Here is a 24355-nt window from a genome sequence, read left to right as displayed (position 1 = left end):
GGCAGCACAATAAATGCTGGGCTTACCAGCAATGTTCACATTCCATGAATGATTAAAAATGAAGAATAGATATAAAGCAGGCATTAGTGAAGCGACTGCACATATTTTTCACTTGTAAATAGAAAGTCTTTGAAAGAGGCTGGTAATTAACCTGTTACTAAAGCCTCTTGAATATTTGGCCATCAAAAATTAATGCAATATTGAAAGGATTCTTTGAGTAAATCTTGCCAGCAAAAATTGTGAATAGGATCAAAAGTATGTGTAAGAAATGCCCAATTTTACTAAGTCATGTCTTCTTCCACAACATTAAATGCAAATGTGTAGAACCCATTGAATGCCCCCAAAACGTGCAGCGTATTAACATCCAAGCCAACAAACACAAAATTCTAAGTTATGCTGTCAAGGTGAGAGAAGTCGATGAGCAAAAGAAAAGATCATTTTTTTGAAAAATCATACCTGAAATGATGCCACACAGTTATAACTGCAGAAATTCCGAATACTACCATCTGACATAGCAAGGTGATACTGAGGTGTCATTGTCACTTTACAGTAATTGCACTGAACACTGGTACCTAATGGGATACAAATACAAAATCATGTCCAAACATGCAAAATTAGCTCTAAGCATCTCCTAAAACCAGAGAAACATAATAAAATACCAACGACAGTGAGCTAATGACAGACAAATTGTCCCAAGTCACCCTATTAAACCCAGTGATACATTTACTTCCATTTATTTGATGCAGCATTCACCATCAAGACCACATTCATAATTGTAGGAAGCAATCAATAGCTTATAATGACATTTTTCTCAACAGAATATTTGATTACAGAAGACAGATAAGGTATTCAAATCCCATTATAACTTCACCAATTAAGGAGGTGTTTAAACACCAAGAGAAGTCAGATAAATAAGTTGTTTCAACATAATTAACTCTAACTAGATCTCTGGTTATTCAACAAACCGTACCTCACATTCAGCGTTTTCCAAGTGAAACTGAATTAAAATGGACTCATGCGGAGAGTCCATGTATTTAGGTTTTATATGAAACATTTAATTGCGTGGAAAAAGACTTATCACCATGACACTATTTCTAATTTTTCAGGTTCTCAATAATTTTAGCTTCTGGCCTCTAATTTTATGCAATGTGTCTCTCAGGAAAGCAACCTCGATGAAGGTCAGCTATGAAACCAAAAAAACTCACTGTTCCACAAATACAAGGTTTCCTCATGCTAGTTGACTTACATTTGTTGAACTGCATAGTGAGCTTGCATCATTACACAATCATGCTGACACAGCTCAACATATTTGCAAGTCCAACAAAGGAGACAATGATACAATCAGCAGACCCATACAAATGTGTATCTCACTACTTCAGACCCAAAAATTGATGGCTTCAGAATTGCAAAGTGCCTTAGAAGTGTCAAATACACCTTAAACAATTAAAACTTCCGAAAGTTTTACACAATATTTGAAGAAATTATACCACTACCTTGTGTGGTCACCACATGCACTCGAAATGCTGAAAGGCAGTTAACTGAGCAAAATAGTTCAGCTTTTCCAAATGAGTTTGTGTTTTCAATCATTTCGGCAGACGATCTCAGGCATTTACACCAAGCGCAGGGAGTAATCTTTGAATTTTTCTGTTACAAGAATAGAAAGTGTTAGGTGTAAAACAAGGATTAAGACTGTTTTATTACTTCACAGATAAGAGGCACCATTTGAGCCGTACAACTCATCCATCTATAAACACGTTAACTATGAAATATACTAATAATATGGAGAGAGACGGGGTCTTGAATGGGAAGGAGGGGTGCGGTGCAGAACCAACTTCCATTATTTAGTATCTTTTGTATATAAGACTTTTTCCAAGCAGCGTATGAGGTAGTCAATGTGCATTTCAAAATAAATGAATTAACTCTAATTGCATCTGAAGTTCTATTCTGAATTCAATTTTTATTCTTTTCTGAAAGTATTTATTCATGCTGGAGATGGAGTACAGTATCAAGAGTTCAGCTCACCCAAGTGGCAATTCTTTCTGCATGAGGCTAAACAGTGCAAGCAATTTGATGACATCAGGCTTCACAGTCAAGTCTAATCCTGTCCTTATCTGGTCCACTTACATATGCTTTAAGTCAATCAGAAACAAAGATTTTGGATGAATTTTTCCCTCTCTACTCCAGCACCGTTGTGGTCAAGTGTGACCTAACAAAGACTGGATTCAGATCTAGGACACTGCTGGTCTGTATGGTTCAGTTCCAGACTAGGTACTGTGCCCAACTGAGCTAATGGGAAAGCCTCACATTCTGGAGGATGAGGATTCTAATATTCATTATTTGAGAGGGGGCCTGGTATCTATTAACACATCTCATATAGTTATCCATATAGATGTCTAATATCTGCACTCCAGACTGGTGCCAATATTGTGCACATGCAGACACATCACAAGCTCTAACTGTGTGGAAGTTCAGGGAGGTGGAGAAACAAACAGTTATACTAGCGATTCAAATCATATGGGAAAAAAATGACCCAAGCATTCTACACATGCAAGACAGATTACAAGGCCCATTTTTATTGCAACTGACTGGCATGTTAAAGTCTCAAGTTTATTTCACAGAGATTCTCCACACAAACACCTCTAATCACACAATAAACAAGATACAATTCCTCTCAGCAATAATTACAGCAAACACATTGTGCTGATATGAAATTTCTTTGTGCACCATTATGACATATCTATAACCTGCTTACTTTAAGCTCTTCAATAAATCAACTGGAGTAGCACCAAGGAATTCCATACAAGCATTGTAAGATACTAACAATAAATATCAGCCATTTCCCCAAAGGTTATTTTCTGTTTTTTTTAAGGTTTATAAGGTCATTGCAGTTAGAATGTCTGGAAAAGGCATAGGATCAACACAGAGATAGGGAGGGGGAAGAATTGTACTTGCTGTGGTATCACTGTCCAATATTAAACTCATTAAGTGTCAGCTTAGCTGAATGGTTGCAATCTCACCTACAATTCAGAAGATCATGGTTCAAGCTAACTACATATTTATACACAATCAGTGCAGTGCTGAGGGAGTACTGCATTGTGGGATGTGCTGGAGGTTAGACATCACACCCGAGTTTACAAGTACAAGTAGAAATCAAAAAGTACATTTCACAGAGAGGTATTATTCAAAATGTCTCGCTAATATTTAGCCCTCAACCAAAACCACTAACAGATTAATTGATCATTTATCTAATTTTGTGTTTGTGGAATCCTGCTGCCTGCAAAATGGCTACAGCATCTGTCTACATGACAACAGTAACTACACCCCAAATGGACCATAAGATGTAGGAGCAGAAGTAGGCCATTTGGCCCATTGAGTCTGCTCCACCATTCAATGAAATCATGGCTGATCTGATAACCCTGAACTCCACTTTCCTGCCTATTCCCCACAACCTTGATTCCCTTACTGATGAGAAATCTGTCTATCTCAGCCTTGAATATACTTAATGACCCAGCCTCTATAGCCCTCTGCAATAAAGAATTACACAGGTTCACCACCCTCAAAAGAAATTCTCCTCATCTGTCTTAAATGGGCAACCCCTTACTCTGAGATTATGCCCTCTGGTCCTAGACTCTCCCACAAGGGGAAACAACCTCTGTGTCTACCCTGTCAAGCCCCCTAAGAATCTTATATGTTTCATTCTTCCAAACTTCAATGAGTTCAAACCAAACCTACTCAATCTCTCCTCATAAGATCATGCCTCCATGCCCGGGGTCAACCTTGTGAACCTTCTCTGGGCTGCTTCCAATGCTAGTACATCTTTCCTTAGATAAGGGGACCAAAACTGTTCACAGTATTCTAGGTGTGGTCTAACTAGTGCGTTGTATAGTTTTAGCAAAACTTCCCTATTTTCATACTCCATTCCCTTTGAAATAAAGGCCAACATTCCATTTGCCTTCCCTATTTCCTGAACTTGTATGTTATCTTTTTGGGGTTCAAGCATGAGGACTCCCTGATTCCTCTGTGCTACAGCTGTCTGCAGTCTTTCTCCATTTAAATAATATTCAGCTCCTCTATTCTTTCTGCTAAAGTGCATAACCTCACATTTTCCCACAATATATTCCATCTGCCAAGTTTCTGCCCTGTCACTTAACCTGTCTATATCCCTCTGTAGACTCCGTGTGTCATCCTCACCACTTGCCTTCCTACCTATTTTTGTGTCATTCACGAACTTGACAACAGTACATTCACTTTCCTCATCTTAGTCATTCATATATATTGTAAAAAAAAAAATGTGGCCCCAGCACCGATCCCTGTGGCACTCCACTAGTTACAGGTTGCCATCCTGAAAATGCCTCCCTTATCCCAACTCTCCATCTTCTATTAGTGAGTCAATCCTCTATCCATGCTAATATACTATCCACAACACCATGGGCTCTTATATTAAGTAGCCTTATGTGTGGTACCTTATAGAACACCTTTTGGAATCCAAACATATTACATCTACTGATTCCCCTTTATCTATCCTGCTTGTTACCTCCTCGAAGAATCCTAATAAATGTGTCAGGCATGATTTCCCCTTCATGAAGCCATGCTGACTCTGCTTGATTATACTATGCATTTCTAAACACTCTGCTATTACATTCTTTATAATGGACTTTAACATTTTCCTAATAATGGATGTTAAGCTAATTGGCCTATAGTTACCTGTTTTTGTCTCCCTTTTTGAATAAGGACATTACATTGGTAGTTTCCAATCTTCTGGGACTGCTCCAGAATCAAAGGATTCTTGGACAATTATTGTCAGTACATCCACTATTTGTGTATCTACTTCCTTCAATATCCTAGGATACAATCCATCAGGTCCAGGGTACTTATCGGCCTTTAGCCCCATTAGCTTCCCTAGTACTTTTTCTCTGGTGATAGTTATTGTATTTATTTCTTCCAACTGCCTTTTTCCCCTTGATTATTTAGCATGTTTGGAAAGCTATTAGTGTCTTCTACCATGAAGGCTGATGCAAAGTATTTATTCAACTCCTCTGCCTTTTCCTGGCTCCCTACTATTATTTCCCCAGCCTCATTCTCTAAGGTGCTTATGTTCACTTTGGCCTCTCTCTTCCTTACTGTATATTTAAAGAAGCTCTTACTGTCCGCTTTTATATTACTTGCTAGTTTACCCTCAAAGTTAATTTTCTCCCTCTTTTTTTTCGGTCATTTTTGTTGGTTTTTAAAACTTTCCCAATCCTCTGGCTTACCACTAATCTTTGCCACATTGTATGTTTTTTCTTTCAATTTGATATTATCCTTTACTTCCTTGGTTAACCATGGTTGGTTTGTCCCCTTCCTGGAATCCTTCTTCCTCTCTGGGATATATCTTTGTTGTGAGTCTTGAACTACTTTCTTAAACATCTGATTAGGTAATTAAGTAGGTATGAGACACTTTTGAATGTCACGAGGACATGACAGGTGCTACGTAGAACAAGTTCACAATGCATACTCAGAATTATACTGATAAACTCATTAGGTTTGCCCTTCAGTCATCCAGCTATCCTCAGTTCTCTTCATAAAGTGTTTAACTGTCTGATCAGTTGCTGTTTGTGCAATCTTTTCTGAGTGCACTGCAGCTTTCAGTCACCACTTCAATCTCAAACATCTCTCTGGTGGCCCTACCACTGTTAAAGCAGTGACTCGAGATCACCCTTTCACCTGCTGACACACCCTGAGGTCTTCCTTTATTAGACACTACAATCCTGAATTAAATCTAAATAAAGAATGCCAAGTCATCATGTGGGATAGTGCAATCATGTACAACTGAGGTCTGGAAAAGGTAGGCAAGCAGTTTACTTCACTTGTTACTGGAGCCTTGGCAACACTTTTGGAGTTATATTTAGCACACTACTACATCAGTCCAATCTATGTATCCATCTTATTAATAGGTTTACAGTAACAAAGGACAGCTTGCAAAACATTAGATAAAGCAGCATTAATTTTACATTCCTGGAATGAAGACAGTCATATAGTTGACAGGAACAAAGGAACATGTTTAAAAAAATTAACTTGTACGCAGGGAAAACAGACATCTGGCATCACATTAAGTAACGTGCAATTCAGCTTTTCATTTGTGGCCTGCTGGTTTAAAAGGCAACAAACCTGTTTGAATGAAGACAAACAGGCAGAACCACAGAACTTCTTACACTGTCCTTCAGTCTGAAGCATGTGACACTGTGCAGACCCACTGTAACAATAAGCTCCGCAGTTATCACAGCAATTCATAGTGAGATTGTTGGCCATTCGAAACTTGGAGAAACATATATCACTGCAAAGTTGGTGTACAACATTCTGGTAGTTCACTTCATGGCGCACCTGAAATAAAGAATAAAATCTTATGATGTGCAATATGATAGTTAAAAATATATTAGTGAACATGACATTGCAATGAGCTGTGGCACTGAAATGCTCACCTACAACGTTTTGAACATGTTTAACTCCCCAAACAGAGCTCAATTTCCTCCAGCGCCACCACATACCAGAAGTCAGGCACAGCTCCACAGGAAAATAGATTGTGTTTACATATAAATTAAGGGAAAACCAACTCAAGACCATTCTCATGTATTTATTGCCTTACAGCGGATTACAGAGCAGTAATGGTTACCTGTAATAGACCTCTTGGCTGGGCCTTTTTTTGCTGAAATACAGTGAGTGCATTCTGCATACGCTAAATGGATAATCATCACAGCTACCAACATAATCAAATTAACTTGCAACAGCTAAGCTTTTTTCATATTACTTATCCCCAACCCTATGATGACTGTACTACACGAGGTACAGATGATTCAGAACCAACACCATCAATGGGTTAACCAGGTAACTTATGGCAAGGTTGCAAGTGATGCATGAGAAGCATCCTGTGAGACAAAACATGTCCAATGATTCTTCATTATTGAATCCATTTTTACCATATTTAGGGTAAGTAAGCAAGACTAAACCACTAAAAAGTGACATTTACATTGAATTTGAAACTGGATTGCAACATGACCTGGTAATAGCGGTTCCATTATGTTGCTTCCCAATTGTAACCTCATTCCTAAAAGCCATGACTATTTCTTTGAGATGTCCTCACAGATGGTAGAACGATTTTTCCAAATTAATCATTTACTGAGTTATTCACTATTTTGCAACAGAAAATTTCCTGTACATACAAGAAACTGGAAAATAATTCAGTTTCATTTTGAATTCTTGATCACCAAATGAAATATTATGGAGAACACTGAATAGGAGTGGATCATAAATAAAGAAATAGATATTAATAGATAAACTTACAACAGAGACTTTCTGACAAATGCTGCACTTGGTGGTAATATTATTAGTCGTTGAAGCAGACTTTCTTTTCATCTCAAATAAGCAGTTATGGTTACAGAATTCCTTGTATGGACCCCTACCATCAATTTGACCCATTACTAGGTCCTTTAGGTTCATGATTTCTCTGGAAAAAAAAAAGTTGAATGACATTTTAAAGAAAATTTCAGCAACTTCCTCCAATTTAAAAACACACATTAACTCAAACCAAAGATGTTGCTTTTTCCAAACTAATTAAAACAAAATTTCACAGTGGAGTTCTTGTCCAACATGCTAGCCTCAGAACTATTTCTTCTACCACATTATGTGCTACAACGAGCAACGGTTTCAAAACCATGCCAGAAAGATCAAAGTGAAACAAAATATAAATACTGCCTCGTCCAAATATAGATGAAATAGTCCATACACTGTGTATATTAAATAATACTGAGTGTGATATTCTAGGTATCTGATTTAAAGGTCAGGTAGACCTTCCATTTGTTGGTTTATTTTTCCTTATTTCTCCAATTTTCCCTCTCTGGTACGTCAGTTTTCCCCTCCTTTGGCTAGAAGGAGGGAAGTGTCCATTGTTGCTGCCAAAGTGAGGTAAGCAGTTCCATTTAATGGTGTGCGTTAAGAATTCTCTCATAATTACAGCATACAAGCTTGAATGCAAAGTCAAGGGTGGAATTCAAAGGCACACCATATTGGGTAGGAATCGAATTTGCTACTGCCGAAGGACTATGCCAACTGAGAGCTTACTACTGATCTGTACATTTTGGCCTATGAAACACTTTGAATTACACTGGATTGAAGTATTGTTACAATCACTCTAGAGACTGGTAAACTTTGGGAAAGGGATCCCCATCATGCCAATGGAAAGAAAACTGCCAGACATGATTTCACTTTGTAGAACGATTATAACATAACTATAATTAACATAATTCAAACATTAATTAACAGGTGAAGGATATTCCAAATAAAAGGATAATTTCGCTTTGAATAGTTGGCACAACAGAGGTATGCCTCACATTGTTACAAGCACTCGCATTATTTCCTGCACAAATGTGGGGCCTTATGTGATCACTCTGTCTTTTCAACTTAGTTTGCATTCTGTCGTATTTCTCACTTTCCATCCAACAATTTCGGCTTGAACTGCATTCACTGGCAGCTGTTTTCCATCCGAAGTCCCCTGACATGGTTACCATTGACAAGGTGCATGTCTATAAACTCTCTTTGACTCAGGTCACGACAATACTGATGACACAGAATCCCCAGGGACCACCTTCACCAACTCCTTTAAACAGTCTGGTGGGCCCTGGCACCACTTCAACAGCTGCAATGGGTATTGTCCAATCCACAATCCCTCACTTGTCCTGTCTTCAGTGCTCTGTCCTTTTCAACTGTGTAATACCAGGATTTGTTCGAAGACTGCCAAACAGAAAACTGTCCTATCTGGAAAGCGCCTTGCTTGTTTTCTCATTTCACAAATTCTCAGTCTTCCGAACTGCCAAACAAAAAGAAAGACTGACTCTACCCCACCGTGATTAGCTTTCCATTTACCCTTTACATCTTAGCTATTCATGGGTAATTCTTGGGAACTAATAATGTCATATTCAGGAAACCAATTAACCCTGTTTCAAAATACTCCCCAGAATAATTTGTTCTTAAAGCAATCCCGCACAAAAGAAATTACAGGCTGCTCCCAGCAGATGCACCACCACAGTATTACTTGGCAATTTAGTTCTGAAAGGGTTTGACACATTGTCACATGGGATTGGGGAGGGCTTACTGGTGAGGACTTTCATGACAATATTTCAAAGAACCATGAGTACCACTAATTTGTACATTCTGATTCTGTGGCCATCAGGAATTTTCTTTTTTAATTTGATTCTAAAATCCATAGGATAACCTAGCACAGAAATATAATCTGACCGTAAAAAATTATTTTAATTAAGTAATTAACAAACACCGGGAAGATCAGCATCACTGTGAAAATGCCGGAAGGAGTGTGAAGCAGAGCGACATCACTGTGAAGAGACCGGGAGGAGTGCGAAGCAGGTCAGCATAACTGTGGAGAGACCAAGAAGACTGTGAAGCAGGTCAGCATCCCTGCGAAGAGACCTGGAGGTGTTTGAGGCAGGTTATCACTGAAGTGGGAAAGAGAAAAAACACTGTGACATCACTGGAAAGCCACGCATCGATTGTCTGCTGAGTAAAGCTGCTGCTTTTCCTTTCTCCAAAGTTAGAGTTGAACGGCAGGAAACAGCGAGTAAAGCGAGGTTCTCTGCCGCCACCAGCAGCAGGTCTGTGGGCTCAAAGACCACACACGGAAAGAAAAATTGAGGTGTGACGTCACAGGGAAGCAAGTTGGTGATTGGCTGGTGAGTAACTCCGATTTCTCTTACCTAAACAAGGCAGCCAAGGGGGTAGTCGGGGGGTGGGGGTGGTAGTCGGGTTTTGGGAGGATGGTCAGGTGGGTAACTGTGGGGGGGGGGGGGGGGGGGTTGGGATTATAGAAGGCGATCGGGGAGGGGTACCAGGATTTAGAAGTGGTTTTAATTCTTCTAACTTTCCCTGGGTAACTATTCTGCTAAGACAATCGGAACGATCTGTAATCTTCAATTTAAATTGGGGTTTTGGATGGTTCCCAGTGCAGGGTAAAGGGTAACTTCCCATCAGAAGTTTGAACTTCCGGGCAAGTGCCGGGCGGTCCCCCAGTGCATCTTTTGGGGTATCTCCAGGGTACAACCCCTCCACACTCAGCACCAACCAAGGGATAGTCCAGGCAGAGTCAAGATATATTCCATCAAAAGGGAAAGGTAGGGTGAACAAATGCAGAGCTCCCTGTTTAACGAGAGAGAGAGAAATTAAGAGTAAGAAGAAAAAGTATGCTTATGACAGGTATCAGGTGGATAGTACAATGAAGAATCAGGCTGAGTACAGAAGGTTCATAGGGAAAGTGAAAAATCAAAGAAGAGAAACAAAGAGGGAGTATGAAAAGATACTGGCAGCTAACATAAAAGGGAATGCCAAAGTCAAGTAAAAGGGTGGTGAGAGGAGAAGCAGGCCAATTAGGGACCAAAAAGAGGTTTACACATGGAGGCAAGAGGCATAGCTGAGATATTAAATGAATACTTTGCTTCTATCTTTACCAAGGAAGTTGATGCTACCCAGGTAATGGCGAAAGAGGAGATAATTAATACACTAGAAGGGTTTAAAATTGATGAGAAGTTAATAGATTGTCTATAGTTAGAAGTTGATACCACACTGTCAAGAAGATATAATTCTCAATGTTATTGAAATTTGTTGTAGAGTAATAGTAGAATGTGTCTATGTATGGATCTGAGAGGTTTACTTAAATTACAGGCAACTAGTGTCTGGGTGCTTTGATCTAAGAAGAGGGAGTAAGTTTGAAATGTTAATTAGATAAGCATGGGGAGGTTTAGAAATATAGGTATCAAGGGAACATTTGCATTTTGAAATAAGCCAGGCTAGATTGTTTTCAAAGGAGGGGTGAAATGTGTCACCTTGCCAGATGAAGTTTAGAAACAGAGTGTTTATATTTCCTAAAGATTACTGGTAAAACTTAGTACTGAGGGGGTTTTATTATTAGGGAGATGAAGCTCAAAGACATAGTGAAACAATGGGCATTTGCATTCAAAGAAAAAGATATGTATAAAGAAGACTATTTTGTAAGGGAAGGCATTTTTAAGATCTTACAAGTGTGTGAAAAGCCTTCAGCATTGATGCCTCAAGCTGCTGTCTTCAAAGACTGAAGTTAAGAAAACTTACTTGGAAGTCGACTTGTTCAGGGTGTTATGTTTCTTTGCCTGGGTCTTTTAAAATCTGTATGTCTTACGGTTGCCTTAACGAAAGTGTAACTGGGAGTTAGATTAAGATGGGGATTTAGAAATTAACATAGTAGTAATTTATGTATGTATTTAAAATCATTTCTCTAATTAATAAATGTTCAATCTAATTTTGTGAAAACTTATAAGACTTGGTGGTGTTACAACTATTGAATTCAAAGCACGCATCTCGGAATTTATATAAATTGAAAATTAGTTGTGACAGTGATTTCAAGTTTCCCTCTGAGATTTGAACAGCTCGGCATTTACCATCTGCTGTGTCATAACAGGCACCAGGGCCTAATGAGATGCATCCAAGGATACTGAGGGAAGTGAACGTGGAAATTGTAGAGACACTGGCCATAATTCTCCAGCCTTCCTTATTCCCAGGGGTGGTTCTAGAAGATTGGAACACTGCAAGTATTACACCCTTCTTCAAAAAAGGATGTAATGTTAAGTCCAGCAACGACAGGCCAGTCAGTTTAACTTGGGTGTCAGGGAAACTTCTGGAAACAATAATACGGGACAAAATTAACAGTCACATGGGCAAATGGATTAATTAAAGAAAATGGATTTGTTGAAGGGAAATCATGTCTAACTCACTTTGAATTTTTTTTTTAGAGGTAACAGAAGGTTGATGAGGACAATGCTGTTCATGTTATGTACATGGACTTCCAAAAGGTATTTGACACAGTGCCACATAACACTTGTGAACAAAGTTACAGCTCACAGAATAAATGGGAAAGGAACAACTGAATACAAAACTTACTGAGTGATGTAATGGGGGAAGGGGTTTGTAGTGGAGTTCCCCAGGGATCGGTGTTGGGACCCTTGGTTTTCCTGATATATATTGGTGTACAGGGTACAATTTCAAAATTTGCAGATGATACCAAACTTGAGGGGGGTAGCGTAGAGCTTCAAAAGTACTTAGACAAGTTGGTGGAATGGGTGGACCACGAGCATAACACATAGAAATATGAATTGATTCATTTTGGTAGGAAGGACATGGAGAGACAATATAAAATAAAGTATACAATTCTAAAGAGGCTGCAGGAGCAGAGGGACCTGGCTGGGTATGTGCGTTAGTCATTGAAGGTGGTAGGAGAGGTTGATAGAGCAGTTAACAAAGCATACAGTATCCTAGGTTTTATTAATAGAGGCATAGAGTACAAGAGCAAGGAGGTTATGTTAAGCTTGTATAAGCTACGAGTTCGGCCTCGGCTGGAGTACTTATAAGACTGCGTCCAGTTCTGGAAAGATGTGAAGGCATTGGACAGAGTGCAGAAAAGATTCATGAGGATGGTTCCAGGGATGAGGAACTTCAATTATTAAGATAGACTGGAGAAGTTGGGACTATTTTCCTTGAAGAGCCGACTGATAGGTGGTTTGATGGAGGTATCCAAAACCACATTGGGTCTGGAGAGAGTAGATAGGGAGAAACCATTCCCACTCGTAAAAGGATCAAAAACGAGAGGGCACAGATTTAAACTAATTGCCAAAAGAAGTAAAAGCAGCATGAGGAAAAACTTTTGCACGCAAGAGGGAATTAGACCGCTATCCAAAAAGGAAGAAGGTGCAGGGTTACGGGCAGAGTGTGGGGGAATGGCACTAGGCAAATTGCTCATTCGAAGACCTAGTGCAGGAAGACCTATAACAATTCTGTGATTCTGTGAATTTAGTTCTCTAGATTCCAGAAAAGAGAGTTTTGGATTTAAAAAAAAAATCACTTGCACTGTAATTGTCACTGGCAGTCATAAGCAGACAACACAGAATTCATTTAGGTAAGGGGGAAGAGAAAAGTCTCTTAAAATGACACTATCAGCTGAGATGAAAGTCAGAGTTGACATGGTGGATTTTAAAATGTCTAGGGATAACAGAAACATATTCTCAGAAAACAGGTAGAAAGGTTCAATACAAAAGGCTATCAAAAATGAAATTGGAATTGGAGGTAACTTTCTGACATGGGCTGATAATTGGTTGAGAGTTAGAAGAAAGTAGAGATAAAGGGTACATTTTGCAATTGGCAGGTGACAAATGGTGCTCCCCAGGTCTCAGCTTTGCACTCTCTATGTGTGTTTATGTAATATATTGTAAATATATCAATGACTTGGATGAATGAAGAGAGCTGCATATACAAGTTTGCAGGTGACATCAAGTCAGGAGATAAAAACTAAGTTGTGCATGCGGAGGTAAAAAGGAGCAGTAGCTTTGGACGGACGGACGGACGGACGCACGCACACACGCACACACACACACACGCACGCACACACACACACGCACACACACACACGCACACACACGCACGGTAGTGGAAATCTGGAACTGTCCCCCAAAAGGTCCATTGAAATTTTGAAGACCAGGAGTGAAAGAAAACCATCTGGGCAATCACATCTGCAACAAAAGCATTTTTTAAAATCTGGAAATTATTCCCTGATGTTCTTTGTTTAATACCCCAGTTACCTTCAAGGCCATTATTTTTAAAAATTATACTGCTACATATCACAGCAATGCGGAAGCAAAATAGACCTTTTCATCTAAGCTTAAGTACACAAAAACAAAAGGATCCTCGCTGCCATGCTCCTCCCACCTATATAAAGTTATAAACTTTCCACTCTCCCTTTCCTGATGAAGGCACATTTCTGCAAAAGTGATGACAGAAGCCTTACAAAAACAATGTAATTGGAATGACAGGAAAAGGCATTTTCTCCATAGAACGAGCTCTGAACATCTTCAATCTGCAAGGCATCATCATCATCATCAAACAAAGGCAAGGCATTTCCCTGTCAGGCTGGTATAAGTGATCTAATGATCTTCCTCTTAATGGGCTTTTACTCTTTATCTCCAGGATGACAGATGGGGATATCAGCCTTGAACAAAGATATCTCAGAAGGGGGTGAGAGAGACACATATTTAATTGGATAAACAAAACCCAGAATAGTTCTAATGTGCCATGGATGTAGGATTTTTGACTGTAACTTTAGGACAGGTTCCAGGAAGTACTTCACACAAAAGGTAACTAAGCAGTCAGAAGGAAGAGTGATCAACAGCTACAACGAATTTACAAGATGGGTGGTTGAGTTGAGGACACTGGATTCATACAGGGAGCAAGCAATGAGAACATAATACATTAATACAAAGGACCAATCAAATGAGCTAAAGATCATTTGGTCTTGTGAATGATACTGGGGTTTACATTTACATTCTTTTTCCATTCAAGTGTCATTTTACAGTATGCACTCAAACGAAATGGAACCGCTCTGAAATCAGAGAAACAACAAACCTTCTCCCTGGTCAAAGAAATATTTGCATTTATATAGTGCCTCTGATTATCTCAGGACATCCTAAGTAGCTTTACAGCCAATTAAATACTTCTGAAGCTTAGTGACTATTAAAAAGTAGGAGACAAAACAACCAATTTGCACACAGCAAGCTCCCATAAACAGCAATGAGATAAATCCTGCTTTAGTGATGTTACTTAAAAGGGTAAATACTGGATAAGACAGTTCTTCAAAATAATGCCAGGGGATCTTTTACGTCCACCTGAGATTGCCGGTGAAGCCTTGGTTTAATGTCTAATCCAAGCGATGGCATCTCCAAAGTGCAGCATCTCTTAGTGTAACATTGGAGTGTTAGACTCGATTTTACGCTCCAGTCTCTAACTCGTAAGTACAAGTGTGACCAACGAAGCCATGGCTAACAATCTTTCTGCTACTGTCTGATTGATTCTATCATGAAAACAGCCAAACAACTGTTCAAACAAGAGCCTACACTGAATAAAATAGAAAACTTAAAGATGAGCTTACAATGCAGACACATGAATTTAATTACATGACCATTCATTGGCCATAAAAACAAAAAACCATTTGGGTTCGAGTCAAATTATACCTTTCCTTCCACTGGAATATTTCCAGTTTTCATTTTGGGCTCAAGGGCACATGAACCACATACAAACAAAGGATAATATTTTGCATTAAAACATGTAATTTTTCTTCTTACAACTCAGCAAAGCTCACTTGTCGTGAATAAACAACAAAAACGAAGCCTTTCCCTATTTTCTCTGAATGTCAATGAAACTTCTCGATCAGCCAGCCACAAACAGGTTAATATTCATTGTGGCTTCTGGCAAGACACTCTCAAGATTGGTAAGCAAGTAACCAGAAAAAAATGTTACCTTGAAGCACCTTTGAGATGTCCTCTCTGATGACAATTATTTTGACTGATTGGTCAACCAATGAGGAATCAGACAGTCAACAGTTGATAACAATTCAACTCTATTTCTGTTGATCTGCTACAAGTGGCTCTTGGATGGTGAAAATACCGAAATATTGAATAACTGAACTGAGTACAAGTGGTGAACTACAAATGCACATTATGTAAATGAGGCAGTGCTAAAGACAACCTCAGAATGCAAGTGAAGAACAATAAAGTCTTTGCTCATAAACAATTTTTGACTGTAAAAATGCCTAAGAAATCAACATACTTCCTCTTTAAAAGTTAAAGGGTAACTTGTTATGAACCCAAAACTTAATGGTGTTGTGAACAGACTACTTTCAATAATTTTACACCTTGCTCATTGGTCTCATGTACAAAGTTAGTTGATTAGTGTAACTACCTGGTTTAATATGACCTTATTTCCAAAACAAGATGACAAGTTAAAATATATAGAGGTACTTCAGTATAATTAGAAGCCAGTAATCTAATTGAGCAGCTCCCATGTAATCGAACAAAGATGGGCACTTTGAATCTGCTCTGAGACGTCATCCGTACAAAACAACTGTTATTTCCACTGGTTGGCTATGTTTTACCAGATGGGATTGGTGTACCTACCAACGTCAGTACAGCTACTAACCCAAGTAGAAAGCATAGCTTCTCATTTTCCCAGGCTAACCATTGTTAGATACATAAACTGTAAGGGAATACCTCTCATGTTCACCTCAGAGTTGACAGTTAAAACAAATACTATTAAATTAAAGGCAGGTCATACTTGTTGCAGAGATAGCAGGATTTTTTCGGAGGAGGAAGAGGTCTTGGAGTAGATGCTGAGAGTCCAGTAAGGCAGAGCGTGGAACAGAAGAGTTGGGTTGAACCTTTCCTCTGATAGGCAGTTTGTCCCTTCTTTAGAATCTTCTTACATCCTGAACAAGTGACTCGTACACTCATAGGAGTTGAAGCTGGCTGCCCACTGCCACCTGCAGGTGACTTTGTTGAGCTGAGTGTATTTGGTGTATTTTGCTGCACCAACTGTGATACTGCAATACAATATGACAAAGTCTGAAAATAAGGCAAATACGCTGGAACAAACTTAGAATTGCAATGTGCTTGTGCCTTTTTTGTGTTCCTTTCTTTTTGTAAAATATATAAATACTTCCTTTTCAACTTTTTTCCCCTTGCTCCACACATGAAATGCAGCCTCCACTAATGTTGCTCCATGTAGGACAGTCATTTTTTTTGCCCCTGTTGGAATGGTATAAACACCTGCACTTTTGTCATACATGACAGCAAAGCATTTGCTGATCTTTGCAGCTATTGGGAAAGATATTGGGAGGGGTAGAGAAAGTGAGAGACCTTGGAGTGTATGTCCACAGGTCCCTGAAGGTGGCAGGACAGCTTGATAAGGTGGTACAGAAAGCATGTGGAATGCTTTCCATTATTGGATGAAGTATAGAATACAAAAGCTGGGATGTAATGATGGAACTGCAAAAACACTAGTTAGGCCACAGCTGGAATTTTTTGTACAGTTCTGGTCACATTACAGGAAGGACATAATAGCTCTGGAGAGAGTACAGAGAAGACTTACAAGGATGTTGCCAGGGCTTGAAAATTGCAGCTATGAGAAGAGATTGGATAAGCTGGGGTTGTTTTCCTTGGAACTGAGGAGGCTAAGGGGTGACCTGATTGAGGCGTACAAGATTATGAGGGATCTAGATAGAGTAGGCAGGGATGCCCTGTTTCCCCTAGTGGAGAGGTCAATTACCAGGGGGCACAGATTTAAGGTGATTTGAGGATTAGAGGAGGCATGAAGAAAAACTTCTTCACCCAGAGGGTGGTGGGTGTTTGGAACTGACTGCGTGGTTTGGTGTGGAGGCAGAAACCCTCAACTCATTTAAAAGGTACCTGGATCTACACCTAAAGTGCTGCAACCTGCAAGGCTACAGACTGGGTGCTAAAAGGTGGGTTTAGAATGGGTAACTAGTTTTTTATTTTTAGCTGGCGCAGGTACGATGGGCTGAATGGCCTCTTTGTGCTGTAACTTTTCTATGGTTCTATACTGCCACCAGCTAAATAGCTGTGAACAATAACGTCAAAATAACTGCACCAGGTCAATCGGTCTAGAGGAGAACAAGTGCTGCAGAAGCCACCTCACAAAAGTGCCACGATTCACATCAAAATGTAGCCTTTGGTGCATCTCTAGTTTAAAAGTTCATGTTTATATACATTGTAAGGCTTTTACATAAACTAGTATTTGAAAAAAATCAGTAGGAAGCTCTAAAAGACTTCCAGGAAGCACTTATGAATCAGCAGATTTACACAGTAAATCAGCAAGGAGGGCTTGCGTTTGATGTCAGCCAGGAGCACTGGTATGAATTCTACAATTAGCCTCAGCAACCTTTAGCTCAGTAAGAACAACACCCTATCACCATCTAGTGACCCCGTTTGGAATTGCACATCTGTATCCAACACTAATCAGTAAAAAATGGATTTGACCCAGTTTTGATGATCCCACAGTCTAAAATCCTGCTGAACAACACTGCAAAAATCTGCAGGCCAACCAATGCCTATGGAACCCCGTTCTAGTTAGGAGACAGAAATCAGCAAGGAAAAAGGCTGCTAAATATTTGGAAGATATTTCTTACAATTACCTCCATTGATGCAAATATTCATTTTAAAGGGGACATTAGTGTAGAACTAAGTATTAATGGATAAAGTTCGTCACAGCAGCACACTCAAAACTTAGGTTTAATAACATCAATTATATATCTCAATGTCTGCTAACACACCACATTAAGCAATTACCTCCATAGTAATGCTCTGATTTATTCACAAAGCATTTCGTTTGCAATATATTCAACAGCACCTGCAGTAAACTGATGTTATGAAATCCTTTTTGCTCTAATGTATAGGGGAGCTAAAAATAGCTATATTTTATAAAATAATTTTGAGTTAGCAGGCTAGAGCGGCCCCAACTGATTATAACATCCAAGTCGGGAGACGCATGTTTGAGTCTGCAACTCTTTATGTTGTTTCACTAAGTCAGGACAGCGATCTCTGCGTACCATCACCACCAACCTCCATTCCCCAAAAAGGATAGACTTGAGTTGTTTGTATATTGTTGTGATCCCCAGCTGAGGTTACCCCTGGACAAGCCTGATCCCAAGGTGGAAGCCAGCTTGATAGATCCTAACGTTTATTTGTTTGTTTAGATCCATAGAGAGGGGCTACTGAACAGAGTCACTGGAGTCAGCTGATGAACTTATAATAAAAGCATAAAACATTTATTAAACAAGATGAACTATATTACAATGCCCCTTCACCCACAACTATGTATTTACAGATATATACAGATTTGTAAGGATAAGACAAGTTACAAAAGCTATCTTATACTCTAATGTTCACAGTAAGCACAGTCCATGTAAACCAATTGGCGACTGGTAGTCAGACACATCACACTCTGAAATCAAGTGATAGATGCCACCCCATACAGGTGCTATGGGTCTCTCAACTTCCCCCAGACGCTTTCTCTCAGATGCTTTCCGCAAGGGTCCACCTCCAGGATTTCAAATTCTCCTCTCGATGTTCTTCTCCCCAGGTCACAACATGCATTCAAGCTGTCTTCTATACACGCACACACTCACTGACTCAGCCGTCAACAGTACATCACTGCTTCACATGCCCATAGCGAAGAGTTACAGGCCTTCAGTTGTCTCTTTGAACCTTCTGGCCTCTTGCGTGTTGTTCTCGCTTTAAATCTACTTTCTGTAGCTTTTGTCTCTAAATCTGAAGCTTGGAGCCTTTGCCTTTGCCCCTCACTCTTAACTTCATTTAACAGGATCCTTTCCAGGTTCCTGTTCTTCCCTTTGACTAAGAGGTCTGCTTGGGACTTTCTCCTGTTCCACTCCCCTGGATTTCAGGGCCTTTTCTTTGGCTTGGAACTGGCTATTTGTCCCCTTTGCTCCAGTCTCTCCAGGCAGCTATTTTCAAAACCAACTGAACTCACGCAGCTTCCAGATCAAACAGCTTCCAAATCAAACTGCTGTTTCTGGTTTCTTCTGTATTGTATATGGGAGGGGCCAACCTCTCTGGACCCCCATTGCTAGGCAACAATCCAGTTTCTCTACTCTTATTTATTTAACTTCACTGCAACAGTCGTAAAACTCTCATTAGAAATGCAGGCACCCTTTAAAATGAAACTAAAACTCAATTTGACCTTTTTTTAAACACAGATACAGAACTACAAATCTAACTTAAACTTTAAAGCTAAAACTCATTCATACCACCTAGAAATATAAATATAACTTATTAAACTTTTTCTATTTCCTAACAGTTTAGAAATAAAATAAAAGTACCAGGAGAACCGCATACATGCCATCAATTGTGTACCTCTAAATGTAAAACCTTCCATATTTGTGCATTTAGAATCTCGGTCAAGCATCAGGCAAATGACAACAGCAAGTGAAGCACTAACCAGAGAGCTTGAATGAGCATGGATGTGAGTGAAAGGAAGTGAGATCCAATTCTACTGTCAGCCCAACTCTTAGCTAATGATTAAAAATGAGCTTCAAGCCTATCATAGCAACCAGGCAACACATATGGAAACTTAAATGCAAAGAAATTGTAAACAAACGTTACCAATTTTTCCTTTCACAAGAGGAGCTGATTTCAGAATGTTTGTTTTATTGACCTTTTTTCTGGTTTTATAATTAAATAGCAACTGCAGGAATATAATCTGCAGTGGAAGTGCATAAAAAATTCACTGCTGGTGTTTTATTGAGAATAACTGCTTTTGGATTCTGTTATATCCAAAGTACTGTGGATGCTGGAAATCTGAAAAAGAAAATACTAGAAATACTCCGCAGATCTGGCAACATCTGTGGAGAGAGAGAGAAAGTTAATATTTCAAATCAATGACCTTTCATCAGAACTGCGAGGAATTAGAGATGTTATAAGTTTTGAGTGAAAGGAGGAAGGTGGGAACAAGAACAAAAAGGGAAGGTCTGTGATAGGGTGGAAGGCAGGAGCTTTAAATGCCAAAACAGTTCATGGTGCCAGGCCAAAGGGAATGTTCATGGGAAAGAAACAAAAGATATCTCGAGAGGAGATTTGAATGGTAGAATCATGAACAGCTGCCATCTGAAAGCAAAATAAAAGGAGAGAAACAATAGATTAAACCAAAACCAGTAAAGAAAAAGGAAACAAAATGGGAGCAGAGAAAAGGTTGACAAGTTAACTCAGTTTCTCTCTCCACAGAGGCTGCCAGGCCTGCTGAGTATTTCCAGCATTTTCTGTTTTTACAGCACAATCCAGTTAAAGTGATTAATTTGAGCTGTAAACTTCTCAGTCTTTCCGCTTTGATGTACTGCTCAGAATGTTAGTGCTTTTATTTTGTTTCATTCATTGCTCTTATCCCAAATTTGGCTCTGTAAATGGAGCACTGATCAGTTTTTACCAGTCCTTTTAACAGCTGAGCAGGATTATGTCAGAATGCTAAGCTAAAACAAGAATAAATAGTATAAACCACAAGCATTAATACATTCTTTTATAGGACTATCTTCTGAACCATGCATTTGAGAAGTTGAGCAGCTGAAGAACAGTTTACATCCAGATGTTTAAAAGGCTAGTCAATGATGAGCAACAATGTTTCAACAGTAAAGCTAACTCAAGATTAGCAACGCTACAACTGAGGCAACTTTCAATCAAATGAAATTGCTACCAAACTGACCAGTGCAACCGAACTGCATTGATCACTATAAGCAAAAGGTCACTATAAACAGTCAACAGCAAGTCCAGGCATTTTAAATGGAAGATGCTTGCAATGGTACAGAATCCTTTACGAGCCTCTCATACATTGCTGTATAAGCACATGTCCACTAATCTTAACCTGCTTTGAATTAAGGCAGTTTAAATGAGCAATTCATCATTCACAATTTGATACATGGAATACTGATGGCTTTAATGAAAATGCAGTAATGTGACTAACCATTTGAATTTTAAATCTGGGGGCAAAGTACTATTTATGTAAAACAGCATAGCACTGCAGGAGTGCAGCTGATGGAAATGTGCTCCAATTCTTCAGCCTTGTGTTATTTAAAAACAAACTCTCCCTTCCTACTCTTCAATCCTGGCTTAGTTCCCAAGGTTGATGTTTTATGCAGGATTTTTAAGTTTGGAATAGAACAGGAGTGCTTGAAGACTGGCTGTTTGCGTCAAACAGTTCCTAGGAATTGGCTCTTGTTGCCTCTGTTCACCTCTGTTCAGATTACTGCCCTGTGCAATGTAGCATCATTTAGATTAATGGTGTTGGACTGCACAATGCATTTTTTTTTAATTTTGTTCTGTTAACACGCAGCTTTTTTGTCACGCTTTTAAGAAATCTCCCTCCAGAGAAAGTCATCATTCTCCAAATATGCAACATTACTGTACAATGCTTACCAAGAGGACTGCCACTCACTGAGAACACTGCACTGATTCGGATATCAGACTCCTGAGACTTGGAATGATGGCCATATCCCTGAAATTAAAAAATATATACTTTTGCTATTACACTTGCATAAACGAAAACTATCAGCCTTGCACTTTGCCGATGCTTGTACTTCTTAAATTACTGCAAAATGATGAGCATAAAATGTAATAGCTTTTTCGGAGTTACTTTCATTCACCAACGTATTCTGCCACAAATGAGCAAAAAATATTTAAAAATTAGGTAGAGTTGACAGCATTCTGGTTTCTGGATACAACCTGGGTCTTGAATGCATAATCTATGCAGTACTGAGGTGTCATCCATCAAAAAATGTTATATTAATGGAAAGCAGAAAGCTGCGGATGCTGGAAATCCGAAACAAAATCAGTAAATGGTGGAAACACTCAGCAGGCCAAGCAGCAACTGTGGAGCGAGAAACAGGGCCAATGATGACCTTTCATCAGAGCTCATCGATCTGAAAAATTGGCTGTTTCTCTCTCCACCTGACCTGTTATAATGCCTGACCTGTTAATTGTTTCCAGCACTTTCAGTGAATGGTAAATTAATGCCCTGCCTGTGTTCAGGTAAATCTTGGCGATTCCAAGGGCACTATTTTAAAAAGTTTTACCCATGTCCTGGCCAATACATTTTGTCCTCCAAAGCAGATTAGCCGCTTATTTCTTCTCATTGGTGTATGTATGACCATTTGGTAAGCAAAATATCGGTCACACTTGCACTTCAAAGTACATCACTGTGTGAGATGTAAGTTCTGAAAGACATTATATTGTGCTGGATAAATGCAAATCTTTATTTTAATTGACGATTGTATACATGGCAGTCCTGCTATTGGAGAATCATAGCAGGGACAGAGAATGATAATGAGACACTTCTTAAAAAAAAAGTTGAATCACCTAGATTTCTCAGTGGATTAAAAACTCCACCTGTCACAATACCACACTATACAAACCAATCAGGTGAAGGTTTAATTAACTCATATTTAAACGGAAAAGCAAGATTTACATTTATACAATACTTTATCACATTATACTCATTCTTTGCTTCACTTGAAGTTTTAACATTTTATGTGATAAAAACAAACTTACTATACCTGTAAAGAATCAGGCTCATCCTTAATTCTTGCACCTTCTTGTGGTGCAAAGGCTTTCTCATATCCTTCATCCAAAGGTTCATCTTTTATTTTCATACTTTGCATAAAACTGGAGTTGCAAGTGCTTTTAAGAACTTCAGTATGCCGGTGTGAATTTAAGCTCTTTTCCTAGAAGAAAAAAAAACTTTTCTATGAAGATTCTTTAAAACATGTTGAACTTCTAACTCACCAGCCTTTCTGGGCTCAAACACTTGATTCATAGCCTGAAAACTGAAAGTCAGATTTGTTTAGCAATTTTGGCCAACTTTGTTTTTATGCTTTCACCTTCTGAGCAGAAAATGTCAACACGAACCCCATTAGGTGGAAATTTCCCTTTTATGACCAGTTAAGGCCTATGTGTTGAAAAATTCTTATCAGGTTAACAAAATTAACCAAATATCCTCCTTTGTGAGGTTTGTAAGTAATATATCTAAAATTGTATGAATTAATGGGACATTACATTCCCATTACATGCTTTATATATCAGCAGCAAAACGTTAATAAAGACTGAATTAAGGAAGTTTTAATTAAAATAGTATTTGAGTCAGTTTTAAAACTCAATATAATTAAATTTAGGTATCCATAAGCAACGAAGCTCATTATCCATTTAAATCTGTCAGTATAGAATCATTACTTCCATTGCTGTAAAAACATAGCCAACATGCCATAATCAGCATACTATCTACATTTAAAATGAATTTGTTAGTCTCACTGCACTGGTGAAGTTTACAAATTAAAACAGATTTCAGTGGAATTTGCTTACAATGATCTCAAAAACAAAATGATCATTATAGCTGACAGGCAATCAGGTAGCTTTGAAAGTAGTCTAGCTAAATCTGAAATTAAGTTTTAGATACTCTTTTAAAGTTCTGGTTGTGGACTTCTATGAAATGGTACCAATTGCTCCATGGGAAAGCAATCTGCACATCAGACTGGCAGTCTGCGTAAAGCAGAGTTTTAAACAGTGTTCTGAAACCTTTTGCCACAAAAATATCAAATCCTTTAAAGTCCAGTGGAAGAATATTAAAAATATACCTAAAAATTAAACTAAAATCAAGTAGGAGTGCCAGCTCATGAGGCTGCTTGGTTGTTTTAAAAGATTGGTGAGTAGCACTAAATACAGGCAATCTTGTGACAGTTGAATTTAATTTTTCAGTATTCTTTTTTGGCTGAAAAATTGTTCCTTTTCACAGCACAAATTGGTTAATACAGCTAACTTACACTGGTTGGCACAACCAATGAAGACCCTTGAATTAAAAAGCGCCTTTTCACAACCAACCTAAAGTACTTTTGAAGTATAGTCACTGTTGTAATGTAGGAAAGGCAGCAGCCAACTTGTGCACAGCAAAG

General features: G+C 38.8%; 1 protein-coding gene across 6 annotated transcripts in view; it reads right to left on the bottom strand.

Annotated features, from left to right (window-relative positions):
- The window catches only part of zmym4.1 (zinc finger MYM-type containing 4, tandem duplicate 1), a 104465-nt gene that overhangs the window by 45830 nt on the left and 34280 nt on the right, over nucleotides 1–24355 (bottom strand). For 5 of the 6 annotated variants that reach the window (XM_041212584.1, XM_041212587.1, XM_041212586.1 and 2 more), the window contains 7 exons: nucleotides 22967–23134; nucleotides 21831–21909; nucleotides 16168–16432; nucleotides 7318–7480; nucleotides 6148–6360; nucleotides 1491–1644; nucleotides 457–572 (listed from right to left, as the gene is read on the bottom strand). In XM_041212584.1, coding sequence (XP_041068518.1) covers nucleotides 457–572; nucleotides 1491–1644; nucleotides 6148–6360; nucleotides 7318–7480; nucleotides 16168–16432; nucleotides 21831–21909; nucleotides 22967–23134 — 1158 coding nt within the window. The remainder of the gene's footprint in view (nucleotides 1–456; nucleotides 573–1490; nucleotides 1645–6147; nucleotides 6361–7317; nucleotides 7481–16167; nucleotides 16433–21830; nucleotides 21910–22966; nucleotides 23135–24355) is intronic. The other variant, XM_041212585.1, reaches the window with a different exon arrangement.

The sequence above is a fragment of the Carcharodon carcharias genome, chromosome 19 (genome assembly GCF_017639515.1).
Source record: "Carcharodon carcharias isolate sCarCar2 chromosome 19, sCarCar2.pri, whole genome shotgun sequence".
Classification (NCBI taxonomy): Eukaryota; Metazoa; Chordata; class Chondrichthyes; order Lamniformes; family Lamnidae; genus Carcharodon; species Carcharodon carcharias.
This window is presented reverse-complemented; position numbering and strand designations above follow the sequence as displayed.